Below are 12,549 nucleotides of genomic sequence, written 5' to 3'. Positions count from 1 at the left end.
TTGGTGGCCCATTGGTACTATGTGCCCATCAGGCTAGCTAAAATATTCCCTAGCGCATCTCCGTACTGTTGGAGAGATTGTGGTCAGAAAGGGGACGCTCTGCACATTTGGTGGGAGTGCCCTGAAATACGCCCTTTATGGACAAAATGTTTTGGAGCCCTCTCCAAACTGGGAATCTCCTTACGTAGCTCTCCTGCAGTTGCCCTATTACACATTGGTACCCACTCTCTCCCCAAACACCATGCTTACATTAGTATATACCTCTTCATGTCCATCAAACACCTGATTGCCTGTGACTGGAAATCAGAGCCCTCACCTAGTTGGACGAGAGTTTGCTACTATATGGCCTATATATATAATATGGAAAAAAGTATATTTTACAACCTAGGTAATTCTGACCTATTTGAGCTTACATGGACCGACTGGAAAGACTCTTATGATACAACCTGGAGACCTAATGTCCTCACTCCCTCCTAGTTCTTCCCGGAGGGAATGAGAGATCTGACCTAGGGATAGTTCTTACCAGACCGAGCTGGATTTCCTTTGAAACACCCACCTACGACCAAGGACTTATTACTCAACCCTTTTCCCTACCACCTCATCCCACCCTCAGACCTTTCTCCCTTCCCCCCTCTATTTTGGCCAAGAGACTTTTAGGCCTCAACTGCGTTATAAAGTACCTTTAATTATATTTGTTCATGATGGTGTTATAAGTACTTCCTTGAACAGTATATCAATTATTTCACAATGTATGTCTATAGGCAGTTTAGAGGACGGACTGTGTCCTCGCATTGTTATATTTGCATTTGTATTGCTCTTTTGGTTTTCATTAATCGTATATTTATACCTGTAAACTTGATAAGTTTAATAAAGCTCTTTTGAAAACTCAAAAAAATTTTTTTATCTATTCAGCAGGGTGACATTCTTGTCACCCTAGATGTCAATAGTTTATGCACTTTTATCCTGCCCCAGATGGGTCTTACAGCAATCAGGGAACACCTCACGGGTAATCAACTGTATGACGCCCCACCCTGTGGAATTTTTGCTGTCTTTGATTGATTTTTGTCTACAAAAGAATTATTTTCATTTTGAAAATTATTTTTACTTGCAAATTGCAGGTACGGCAATGGGTTCTTCTATGGCCCTCACATATGCCAACATCTTTATGTTACAATTTGAAAACAAATACCTGTGGGGCAAGATTGATGAGCACATCTGATTTTTACCGAAGGTATATAGATGACATATTTTTTATTTGGCGTGGGGGCCTAGAAGTACTCCAAGAATGGTTTCACATGTTTAATAGTACAGATACCATGGTCAGATTCAAAATGACAACTAGCAAACAGGAAATACATTTCCTAGATCTGAGTATCTTTAAGGAGACACTCTTTGGGTACTACATTGTATGACAAACCCACTGATAGAAACTCAATCATTAGGGTGAATAGTTGCCACCCTTCTGCCCTCTTGAAGGCCATTGTTAGTTCCCAAATGATTAGGATGATACGTAATAATTCCAATAAACAAACAGGTATCTCCCAGCTGACCGGAAAAGGTGATTGTTACATGAGATCCAAAACTCCACTTTGCAAGCAACTTAAATCCTATGGTGGGTTTAAAATGAGGAACCAATTTGATGCATCTATTGGTGAAGCCGGATCCCAAATTAAGCTATACCACCAAGGTAAAGGCTAACATAAAGGGGTCCTATCGTTGCTTGGGTTGCACTACATGTAACGGACTGATCAACACTAAATCCTTTCATCACCCACACACCAACCAAAATTATGTCATCAGACATTCTTTATCATTTACCACCACACACGTTGTATACTTATTGTTTTTGCCCATTTTCCAGTTTTTAAGTGGGTAAAACGTCAGGTACACTAAGGGAACGCATGGCAAACCATAGGCTTGCAATTCGATTGGCGCTACAACATGGTGATTTCGACCAACCTGCAGCAAGACATTGTGCTACAGAAGGTCACCCAGTGTCTTCAATCCGGTATATTCTTATTGATCATGTCCCTGCCTCGGATCGAGGGGGAGACAGAAACAGGATGCTTTTGCTGCGTGAGGCCCAATCGATATATCGATTGGGTACAATACATCCCAGTGGATTGAACACAACACCGGACTTTAAAGCACTAATATAACTCTGCATAGTGTGGCACAAACCGGGAGTGCATCCTCATAACACTGGGACTCTGTTTGGTGACCGATAGCTGGGTAGTCCCACTTGTTGGGGCTGCTGTCTTTCCTATGCCTACAGCACCCAGCATTGGGAACATTTTGTATCCTGATTGCTGGGTGGAAGTCTAGGTGGTTGTGGGTGGTCACTCATCCATACACACTACTGGATCATGGACATCAAGCTACTTTTCCCATACATATGTACATGCATGTTTGGTTAGAACTGAACAAAGGGTATTTAATCAGATGTATAAATGATCAGTGTATGGATGTGTAAGCACAGTGAAATAGCGCTTTTTGGGACGTGGTGGTTCAAGTATATATAAGCATATAAGCTTACAGTTTTTGATTTTTGTACAATTATGTGAAGAGCTGGCTTATATATCAAGTATATGAGGATGGTCAGAATTATATCATGGGCTATGATCTAAATGGGTCTTATATTGAATACATTAGTCACAAATCCTCAGATGTGAGTTTGACTATGATATATCTAACATACTAGAGGATATTGTATGTGCCTAGGTGACATTGGTAATATGAGAGGTTCAATCAGCATGCAACATAGCACTCAGATATAATTAGTATGACGTAATCACAGTGTAGTCCGAAAGTGTAATTTTTTGAGTGTCATTTTTTTTAATGTATATAGTCTGCAACATTATTTGTTCACATTGCTGCACATTTTCACGTGTGCATTGCACATATCCAAACATAATCATGAGGAGATCTAGTACATATTCCTGCAGCACAATTTTGTGTATCATATGATCTCGATATAGTCACTAAGATGGTTTTACCTCACTGAAAGGCACTTACTATGAGTCAGGTTATGACAGCTTCTGCATTAATTTATCTATTTATATTCTTGACTAGTTACCAGTACATGTTGACCATACTAACAATGCAGGTACCGATGCTATGAGCATAGGGTTATATATCAACCTGTTGGTAGTTTTTTGTGACATGTACTGGCACTTTAAGAACATCATCAGCAGCTGTCTATGTGATCTTTGCACTACTATATAGTGACACATGTTAAGTATGAGAATTTAACTATTACTTGAAATACGGATATTGTGCAGTTCTAATATTATTTCTCTGCGGCCACATATACCAGGATAAGTAGATCACGGCAGTTGTTTATGCTCTGTGTCTTGTTTCCATGGCAACAGAGTTTTTTTTCTGTTTCGTAAACACTATTCACTTGTGATGTCATACACAGCTTTGTGTTATTGCAACATTACATTCCACACTACAGTGTGATACTTTGTATACACAATTGATGTTTTTTTATGTTTTTTTAACTCACTATGATATGTTACATACACTGTTCCGGAAGTGATGTCATCACACTTCTGGTTCTAAGAGACAGTGGAACGCAAGATGCATTCAAGCACGGAACTTTGGCGCCACTTACACGCAAGGTATGAGATTTGCTTGTTCATTAATTTTGTGATTTTCTCTCACTTGTTATGCTGACGAAGGGGACAAGATCCCCGAAAAAAGTTTCATTAAAGTACTTTTGATTACTTATTGAAAAAGTCCTGAGAGTGCAATCTTTTCTGTGCTGTCAGGACAATTGTCCAGTATAATTCACCATTTTGATATTGAATATTAATCACATATGTCTGTGCTATCTAATATAGGGGTACACTTGATCATGTGTATTTACTTATATATTCAGGTACACATACACATATATATTATTTTTCAGCATTAATATGTAGCTATTAGCTAGTGCTGCTTGTCAGTATATAATTGCTTACTGTGAAGTTTTTGTACATTATCAAAATAATTTGTTTAGTTACTATGATATTCAAGGTCAAATAGAGATACTGACTTGTTTTTCAGAATATATTTACAAAATACATATTTGTCTGTTATAGCTTAGTGACGAGTGCCATCTTCCGAGGGAAAAATATTCTAACTGCTAAATTTTAGCTTATTAACAGAAATGTTAATTAATCTGTAATTAGTGTTAGCCAATCAATTACGTGAACCTAACCTTATCAGTTGGGATGGAGTTAAGTATTTTCCATAAAATACACACCCACAAAAGGAGGAGGGGGACACAAGCAGACGGCACAAGGGGCCACACTGAGCATGCATGATGACCACACCCTATCCAGAGGAGATGGGAGGCTAAGCTGACCAGACAAGTCAGGATAATGGCAAGAGATGGTCCAGGGGTAACCTAAGAGGGTCTTTTTACACTGAACCCCAGTGAAGGATACCACAATGTTGATAAGTATGAAACAAACCTATATGAAACAGTTTTGTTAATATGATTTATGCTCTTTACATTTATATTCAAAGTTTTATTATTGAATCAGGTGAGTTAATCAATTCTGGTTTGCCCTTTATAGTCACAAATATTTTTGTTAGGTAATTCCTGTAAACCCGGTCTTATCTGTCGACAATAACACTGGGTCAATCAGGAATCTGGTAATGATATCATTTTCTTATGGTCTTTCAGGATTATTAGTTTACCTGTTTCTTGCCAGCTATGCTGAGAATTTATATAACAAAAGTTTCTGTTTCTCTATTATACACGCAAGTTATGGCAAATAAAATAATTTAGTGATTGTTTTCATTAGTTTTTACCTGATAATCATTAAATCATTGTAATGATGTATGCTTATTGATTTGCTTTATTTAAATATTGCTTATTATTTCCAATAATTATTTTAATAAACTAAGTTTGTTTATTGATCTGGTCTCAGTTTAATTAATAGACAAATCAGAACTAAAAGGATTCAGGTTTTATATATATTATCCTTTGCAAATGATATAATTCAGAGTGTTATTAAATGGCACACATTGCCCCTGCAAAGTTGGTAACCGCTATTATATAAATATTGAGTTACATTATCAGAATGATATAGAGGCTCCATAATATTTATTTGGTCTAAACACATAATACACTTTGCAGGTACACTACTGAAATAATAATAATAATAATAAAAATAATAATAGTAATAAGGATAATATTCATAACAGTGGTTATTGCATTATATCATTGCACCCAGGCAGGTGATGGTTGGTGGATTGAACTGCAGACTTATATATATATATATATATATATATATATATATATATATATATATATATATATATATGTATGTATGTATATATATGTCCTAATATGATCTGTGTATTTGTATTTTAAATTATTTTGAAGATTTAGGCACAATTTATTTGGCTGAGATTTATTTTTCCCATATCATACAGAGACTTGAAATGCCAGTTTGTAAGGGAGCTGCATATGGGAAACTCCGCAGGGGACAATTTACACCTAGGTGATATGAGTCATTTCTTCAGCTAAAACTGGTTCTTTTTCTGAATCTGTTTAAGCTTCAAAAGAAATTCTCAGGCATCATATCTGTTGGCATATTAATCAGGAGAAAGGTATCTTGTGTCTGATCAAAGATTTGCAATACACAGTCATATAGATTACCTCTTTGGAATAAATTGCCTGAACTAAGGACCAAGACCATCTCATATCAAATTGGATTTTGTAGCTACAAAATTAAATATTAGATTCTATGATACATCTGTAGTTTATTTGATGTTACTCACAGATACCCTGACAAAAAGATGATTGGCCTGATTACAAGTGACAAGTTATTTAGCTATATCGCTCGTGCACAAATTCTGCTAGATGTAAACTAGCAGATATCGCCACCACTAAATAAAGTTATTAATCCCTAAACCACCAGCAACCCCACATCGCAAAAAACGAAATTAAACTATTAACCCCTAAACCTAAGAACCCCCTAACTTAAAATTAAAATTACAATATCCATATCTTTCTTCATCCCGGCAAGAGAACCTTTTCAAAATGGCATCCCTTGCTTTCCTATTGGCTGATTTGATTTTTGAAATTCAAATCAGCCAATAGAATGATAGCTACTGAAATCCTTTTGGCTGTTCAAATCAGCCAATAGGATGAGAGCTATTGAAATTCTATTGGCTGATTTGAATAGCCAATAGAATTTCAGTAGCTCTCATCCTATTGGCTGATTTGAATAGCCAATAGGATTTCAGTAGCTCTCATCATATTGGCTGATTTGAATGTCAAAAATCAAATCAGCCAATAGGATTGCAAGGGACACCATTTTGAAAAGGCTCACTTGCATTGAAGATTCAGTGTACAGTGGTGACCGTATGAAGAGGATGCTCCGTGCTGGATATCTTGAAGGATGGACCCGCTCCGTGCAGCCGGGATGAAGATAGAAGAAGCAGCCAGGATGAAGATAGAAGATGCCGCCTGGATGAAGATAGAAGACGCCGCCTGGATGAATGAAGAACTCGCTCTGGATGAAGACTTCTCGCCGGCTGGATGTCTGGTCTTCAGAAACTGTAAGTGGATCATTGGGGCGAGTGTTTTTTAGATTAGGGTTTGGTCTTTTTTAATAGAGCTAAATGCCCTTTTCAGGGCAATGCAAAAGAGCTAAATGCCCTTTTAAGGGCAATGCCTATAAAATGCCCTTTTCAGGGCGATGGGTAGCTTAGGTTTTTGTTAGAGTTAGTTTTTTTTATTTTGGGGGGTTGGTTGGGTGGTGGGTTTTACTGTTGGGGGGTATTTGTATTTTTTCAGTTAAAAGAGCTGATTTCTTTAGGGCAATGCCTTACAAAAGGCCCTTTTAAGAGTTATTGGTAGTTTATTGTAGGCTACGTTTTTTTTATTTTGGGGGGCTTTTTTATTTTTATAGGGCTATTACATTAGGTGTAATTGTTTTTATTTTAGATGATTTCGTTTGTTATTTTATATATAAATCAACTATATAAATTAACTGACTGCAAGGGTTAATTAGCTCTCTGTCCTCTAGTAATTGAGAAAATATAAAAAAAAAAAAGTAACCCAGCACTCAGTAAAGAAAAACAAAATATGTATTACAAAGATAGAAAATAATTATTAAATAATTATCATAAAAAAAATTATTAAAAAGCTTCAAAACCCACATCCCTTATGTATGCATAAAAAAGTGTCCAATGTAGCAGAGTTAAAAAATAGACTCATCAATTCACATATATATCTAGATGATAGCTACTAAGGACAAATAGTATATATACATAGCATTCTCAAAGTATATACAACTCCTTTAAAAAAGCATACTGGTAACAGGAAAATGTATCCCCCCCCAAGTGAATTACTGATCATTCCACTACAGAAGTTGTTACTTCTTTGGATATCCAGAGTGAAATTTCCTTTGAATAAATTTGTAAGGCACTCACTTGGTTCTCTTTGCATCCTTGTACCAAATTTTAGCATATTGATATTTTTAGTTATTTTAAAGCTGCTTTTGTTGGATAAGTTTTACAAGTTGCCATGCCTGTTTAATGCCTTAACTGCCTTAACTTTTATGATGGTCTTACAGACTTCAGAGCTTGGTTATAGCATCTAACCATTCATTCATTCATTCATAGTTACCTGAAAAATTAATTTCATGATGGTGAGAGTCCATGAGACCCACGCTTGATTTTCTGTACAGTTGGCAGCAGTACCAGTTTGCACTTAACTCACTCTGTTTTATCTCCCTAACTTTTCTATCCTTATTATCGCTGTATTTTCCCGCCTCTCTCCATTGACCTCATATTTGACCTCGCACACTTTCCAATTCTCAGATTTCTTTCTATTCTGCCAATAGACTTTCTTTTCAGCTTTTCATTTTTCCATCCTCACACACGACTCATTCTTCCGCTTTCTCTCCCATGTCTCAGTCCCTTTTCTTTCCCCATCATCTATATGACTTATTTTTTCGCCAATTGTTCCTCACTCTCACAAAACAACTAACACAATTTAAACAAAATTAAGGTGTTAGTTTTTTAACATGTCTTTTGTGTGATATGTAGGTTGCACTGTATTCTGTGTGATGTATATATACCTGTGTAGTGTGTAAAAAAGAAATAAGCAGGATGTTTTTATGTCATATCTGGGATGCACTTGTCTCCATTTCCTACTTAGATTTCCCTTTAATAAAGATCTAGTAAAAGTCAGTCATAACATCACTAACATTACATTATCCCCTTCCTCAGACCAAACTTTGTCCCCAAAAAGTCACATTTATCACAGTAAATAAAATGAAATGACCAGAGAGGGCAAGCCTGTTTATTCCTGAATTAGTATTTGCTAGCACCCTGGCAGGTGTTTGAAAAGTGAGAGTGCACATCCTTCCTCCCTATCTATCTATCTATCTATCTATCATCTATCTATCTATCATCTATCTATCTATCATCTATCTATCTATCTATCTATCTATCTATGTATATGTATGTGTGTGTGTGTATATATATATATATATATATATTTCTAGTTATTAGACAGGGTATATGGATGCCTTTGAATATTGTGTATGTAATCTGAGATGATTTATGATATCTAATAGATGCTCTGTATCATGTAGAAAAAGCTAAATATCTACAAGAGGGAAACAATGTCTTTAAATGGTTTATAAGGGTACACATGTGGGTTGTGGTTTTGGTGAGCAGCAGAAAGAAAGAAAATAGAAGAAAAACAAATCTTGAGAACATATTAGTAAGATAAGAGAATAAAGACATTTTAGAAAAACAAAAAGTAGTAAAAGAGAGATTCTGAAAGAAATCAGCTTTAGACGGCAGAATGAAAGTAATAAAACAAGGGTGATGATGATGCATTCTATAATTAGGAGATCCATGGAAGATATAAGACAATTCTAAAACAAATCAAAGCTCAGATTACAGAATTCACTTACTGAGCCAGTCAGATTAAGAGAAACATCTGCAGCCTATAAAACACCTGCCTCTGGAAAAAAAATTGAATAATGAGTGAGACTAAGATGTCCAAAAAAGTAAAACAAGAAATCATAAAAAAAAGACCCCCTTTAAAGGTAATAATCATGGTTTTCTTAATTCTTACAGATGCAGAAACCTGTATAAAATGTCCTGAAGATCGATGGCCTAATGATAAGAGAACTCTGTGCATCAGAAAGACAGTGGAATTCCTTTCATTTGAGGACACATTAGGGATTTTCCTCACTTCAGTCTCCATCTTCTCCTCTATTGTCACCATCACTGTACTTGGGATTTTTATTAGGCATCACACAACTCCTGTAGTAAAAGCCAACAACCAGAACCTCAGCTACACCCTCCTCCTCTCCCTCATGTTGTCCTTCCTCTGCTCCTTACTGTTCATTGGACGTCCTGTGCAGGTGTCCTGCCTACTAAGACAAGCTGCCTTTGGAATCATTTTTACTATTTCTGTCTCTTCTGTCCTGGCAAAATCAGTCACTGTTGCAATTGCCTTCAATGCCACCAAACCTGACAGCAAGATAAAGAAGTTGGTGGGATCCCGAGTGTCCATCCATTTGGTCCTTGTCTGCTCTCTAGGTCAGACTATCATCTGCACACTGTGGTTGGCTTTCTACCCACCATATCCAGACTATGACACTCACTCTTACATTGAGAAAATGATATTACAATGTAACGAGGGCTCTGTCACTGCATTCTACCTTGTGATAGGTTACATAGGATTCCTTTCTATAGTCAGTTTCATTGTCGCTTTCCTGGTTAGGAAGTTACCTGCCATTTTCAATGAAGCCCAGATGATCACGTTCAGCATGCTGGTGTTCTGCAGTGTTTGGATCTCTTTTATCCCAGCGTACCTTAGCACCAAGGGCAAATTCATAGTAGCTGTAGAAATATTTGCTATCCTGGCTTCTAGTGCAGGACTACTGGGCTGTATATTCATTCCAAAGTGCTACATTATATTATTTAAACCTGAGTTTAACACCAGGGTACATATGCTAAGTACACATTAATTTGTTAATATATTTAGCTATTGATGTCACTGGCTTTTATAAATGTTAACATGAGAATATATATATAGAAGATGTCATATTTGCTCTCAAAGGCCCAGATTACAAGTGGAGCACTTTTGATTGTGCATGGCTCACTATCAGTATCACTGGACCATTTAACTCATAAGAGCACTAAAAAAGTTAGACTGACTTGAAGTGAAGAGTTAGGGCTAGAACAGAAGTATAACAAAACACTTTTTTGGGGGTGCTACCTTCTGGGAGAATTGGGGACACTTCACATCTGGTCCCCCAAACCTCCCAGAAGGTAGCATCCCCAAACAATTATTATCCCTAGGTGCCTCATCAAATTGCCAACAACCTACTAAAAGACTAACTTAATCCCTTGCACCCTACTCAATCAACATCCCTTTTAAGAAGCGGCAGATCGGAGCTCAATTCTGGTCTGGTGCTGAGTTCCAGGAGCCCATCTAGGCCAGTGAGGTTTTGTCCACCCTCTGGCGTTTACCTAATTTCCTTGACAAAATATGCTTTGTCATGTACAATGTAAATTATTTAAAGTATTGGAGAAGGAATTTAATGGTTGCTTGCTGTTATTTCAAACATAAATATATATTTGAAAATACATGTTTATGTTTCAAATAATATTAACCCCTTAATGACAGAGGATGTACAAGGTACGTCATAGAAAAAACTTCCCTTAACGACAATTGACGTACCTGGTAAGTCATCTGTTGTCTGAAGTTCTGGAAGCGATCACAATCGCTTCCAGCTGCTTCTAAGGGATTGTAGTGATGCCTCAATATTGAGGCATCACTGCAATCCCCTATTTTACATACTGATGCAGAAAGGGCCACTCTGTGGCCCTCTCTGTATCAGCCATTGATGTTTACACATGTGTTCTTTGTATGTGAGCTGCTTCTTGCTATTTGATCATTCGGTACTGATTCCCTAACCGATCTTTTCATGTTGGTGGTTGCGGCCGGGGGTGGCGGTTGCGGTTGGGGGGGGGGGCGGGGCAGCGGGTGCGCGCGGGTGACGCGCACGCAAAATATGCAGGGTACTTGAAAAAAAAAGACCGATGTGGAAGCAGGGGGTTTCTCTGTTCTTTAGTAAGGGATCTGGTAGGGGAGGGATGTAGATTATTTAGGGGGCCAGCTACACTACAGAAAACAAATATTTAATATAAAAAGTAAAAAAAAACTATTTTGGGGGGCAAATTGGGTACTGGCAGACAGCTGCCAGTACCCAAGATGGCGGCAAATAGGTAGAGGGGGAGGGTTAGAGAGATGTATGGGGGGGATAAGGGAGGTTGTGGGGTAAGGGGGGATCCATCACTGCAGATTGCAAGAAAAAATAAATAAAAAAAAAGAATAAATTATTTTTATTTCAGTACTGGCAGACTTTCTGCCAGTACTAAAGATGTCAGTGACAATTGTGAGGTGGGGGAGAAAAGAGAGCTGTTTGAGGGGGATCAGGGGGTGGGATGTGTCAGATGGGAGGCTGATCTCTACACTAAAGCTAAAAATTAAAGGATAAAATGAGAATAAACCCAGGCGCCAGACAAACGGAGGCTAAGGTTAAAAATAGATAAATTATATTTAATACCCAATGGTTAAAATGTATTTAAAACAAAATAGCAGTGGATCCATTGGATTCTGCAACAATGTATGCCTATAAAACCAATCCAGACTGGCAAGTGTAGGTGCAAGTGCAAAAAATATGTGAAGAACTTGCAAAAAATGCACAAAAATATATTTAAATAATAGTCCAAAATATAAATCCAAAATCACAAAATATCAAAAAATGGCAAAAAATATCCACAAATGGTGTGTGATAGTTAGTGGTGTTGATCCTGTGGAATAATGTAGTGAAGAGACCGCAAACAAAAAAACAATGAAAGTGATATCCAAAAAATGTGAATACATTGTTGTGAGTGTGTTCAATGCTGATGCTGCTGGTGACTGCCCCTAGAGATTGCGATATCAACAGGGTGCTGGGCCAAAATATGAATGCTGTGAGGGAAAACCTGTGAAAAAAAGATATAACAAATGTGTAGAACTATCAAAAAGGAATCCTCCAACTGAAATAAGGCTTACCAGTGCAGGTCTACGCGTTTCGGCCCTCTCTAGGTCTTTATCAAGACTGGTTTAATGTATAAACTGATGGCCTTAAATATGCATTGATCACTAACAACCGGAAGTCTCCATAGGAAACCGTTTCCGGTTTGGCGATATTTTGTATTGCAAAAAACAACCCTTATGTCTTTTAAAGATGCATTTACCTGTGGGCATATAGATATTAGTAAAATTTACAGAAGACAACTCAAAAAGGTATTTCGGCTAATATCATTCGTATATATTTTCGGCCTCCGTGTATCACTGACGTCACTTCCGGTGGGGGAAATTCACGGCATAATCTTTGGATCTGTACTTCATCCAAAAAGTCTATGTCATTAATATGTATTATGGAATTATTTAATTTAATAAATCTAATCCATTGCTAAACTTAGAGTTTAACCGCTCCAATTGAATGTCAAAAATAGGCCGAGTTT

The 12,549-nt window shown here is 37.2% G+C and overlaps 1 protein-coding gene across 1 annotated transcript in view; it reads left to right on the top strand.

The window, feature by feature from the left end:
* Positions 1-9,998, top strand: part of LOC128652719 (vomeronasal type-2 receptor 26-like) — a 268,049-nt gene extending 258,051 nt beyond the window's left edge. The window contains exon 4 of the mRNA XM_053705651.1: positions 9,100-9,998. Within this exon, the coding sequence (XP_053561626.1) occupies positions 9,100-9,998 (899 nt within the window). The remainder of the gene's footprint in view (positions 1-9,099) is intronic.
* The last annotated feature ends 2,551 nt before the right edge of the window (positions 9,999-12,549 follow it).

The sequence above is a fragment of the Bombina bombina genome, chromosome 3 (assembly GCF_027579735.1).
Source record: "Bombina bombina isolate aBomBom1 chromosome 3, aBomBom1.pri, whole genome shotgun sequence".
In the NCBI taxonomy this organism is placed as follows: Eukaryota; Metazoa; Chordata; class Amphibia; order Anura; family Bombinatoridae; genus Bombina; species Bombina bombina.
The sequence above is the reverse complement of the archived record's forward strand: the minus strand, read 5'-3'. Positions and strand labels throughout refer to the sequence as shown.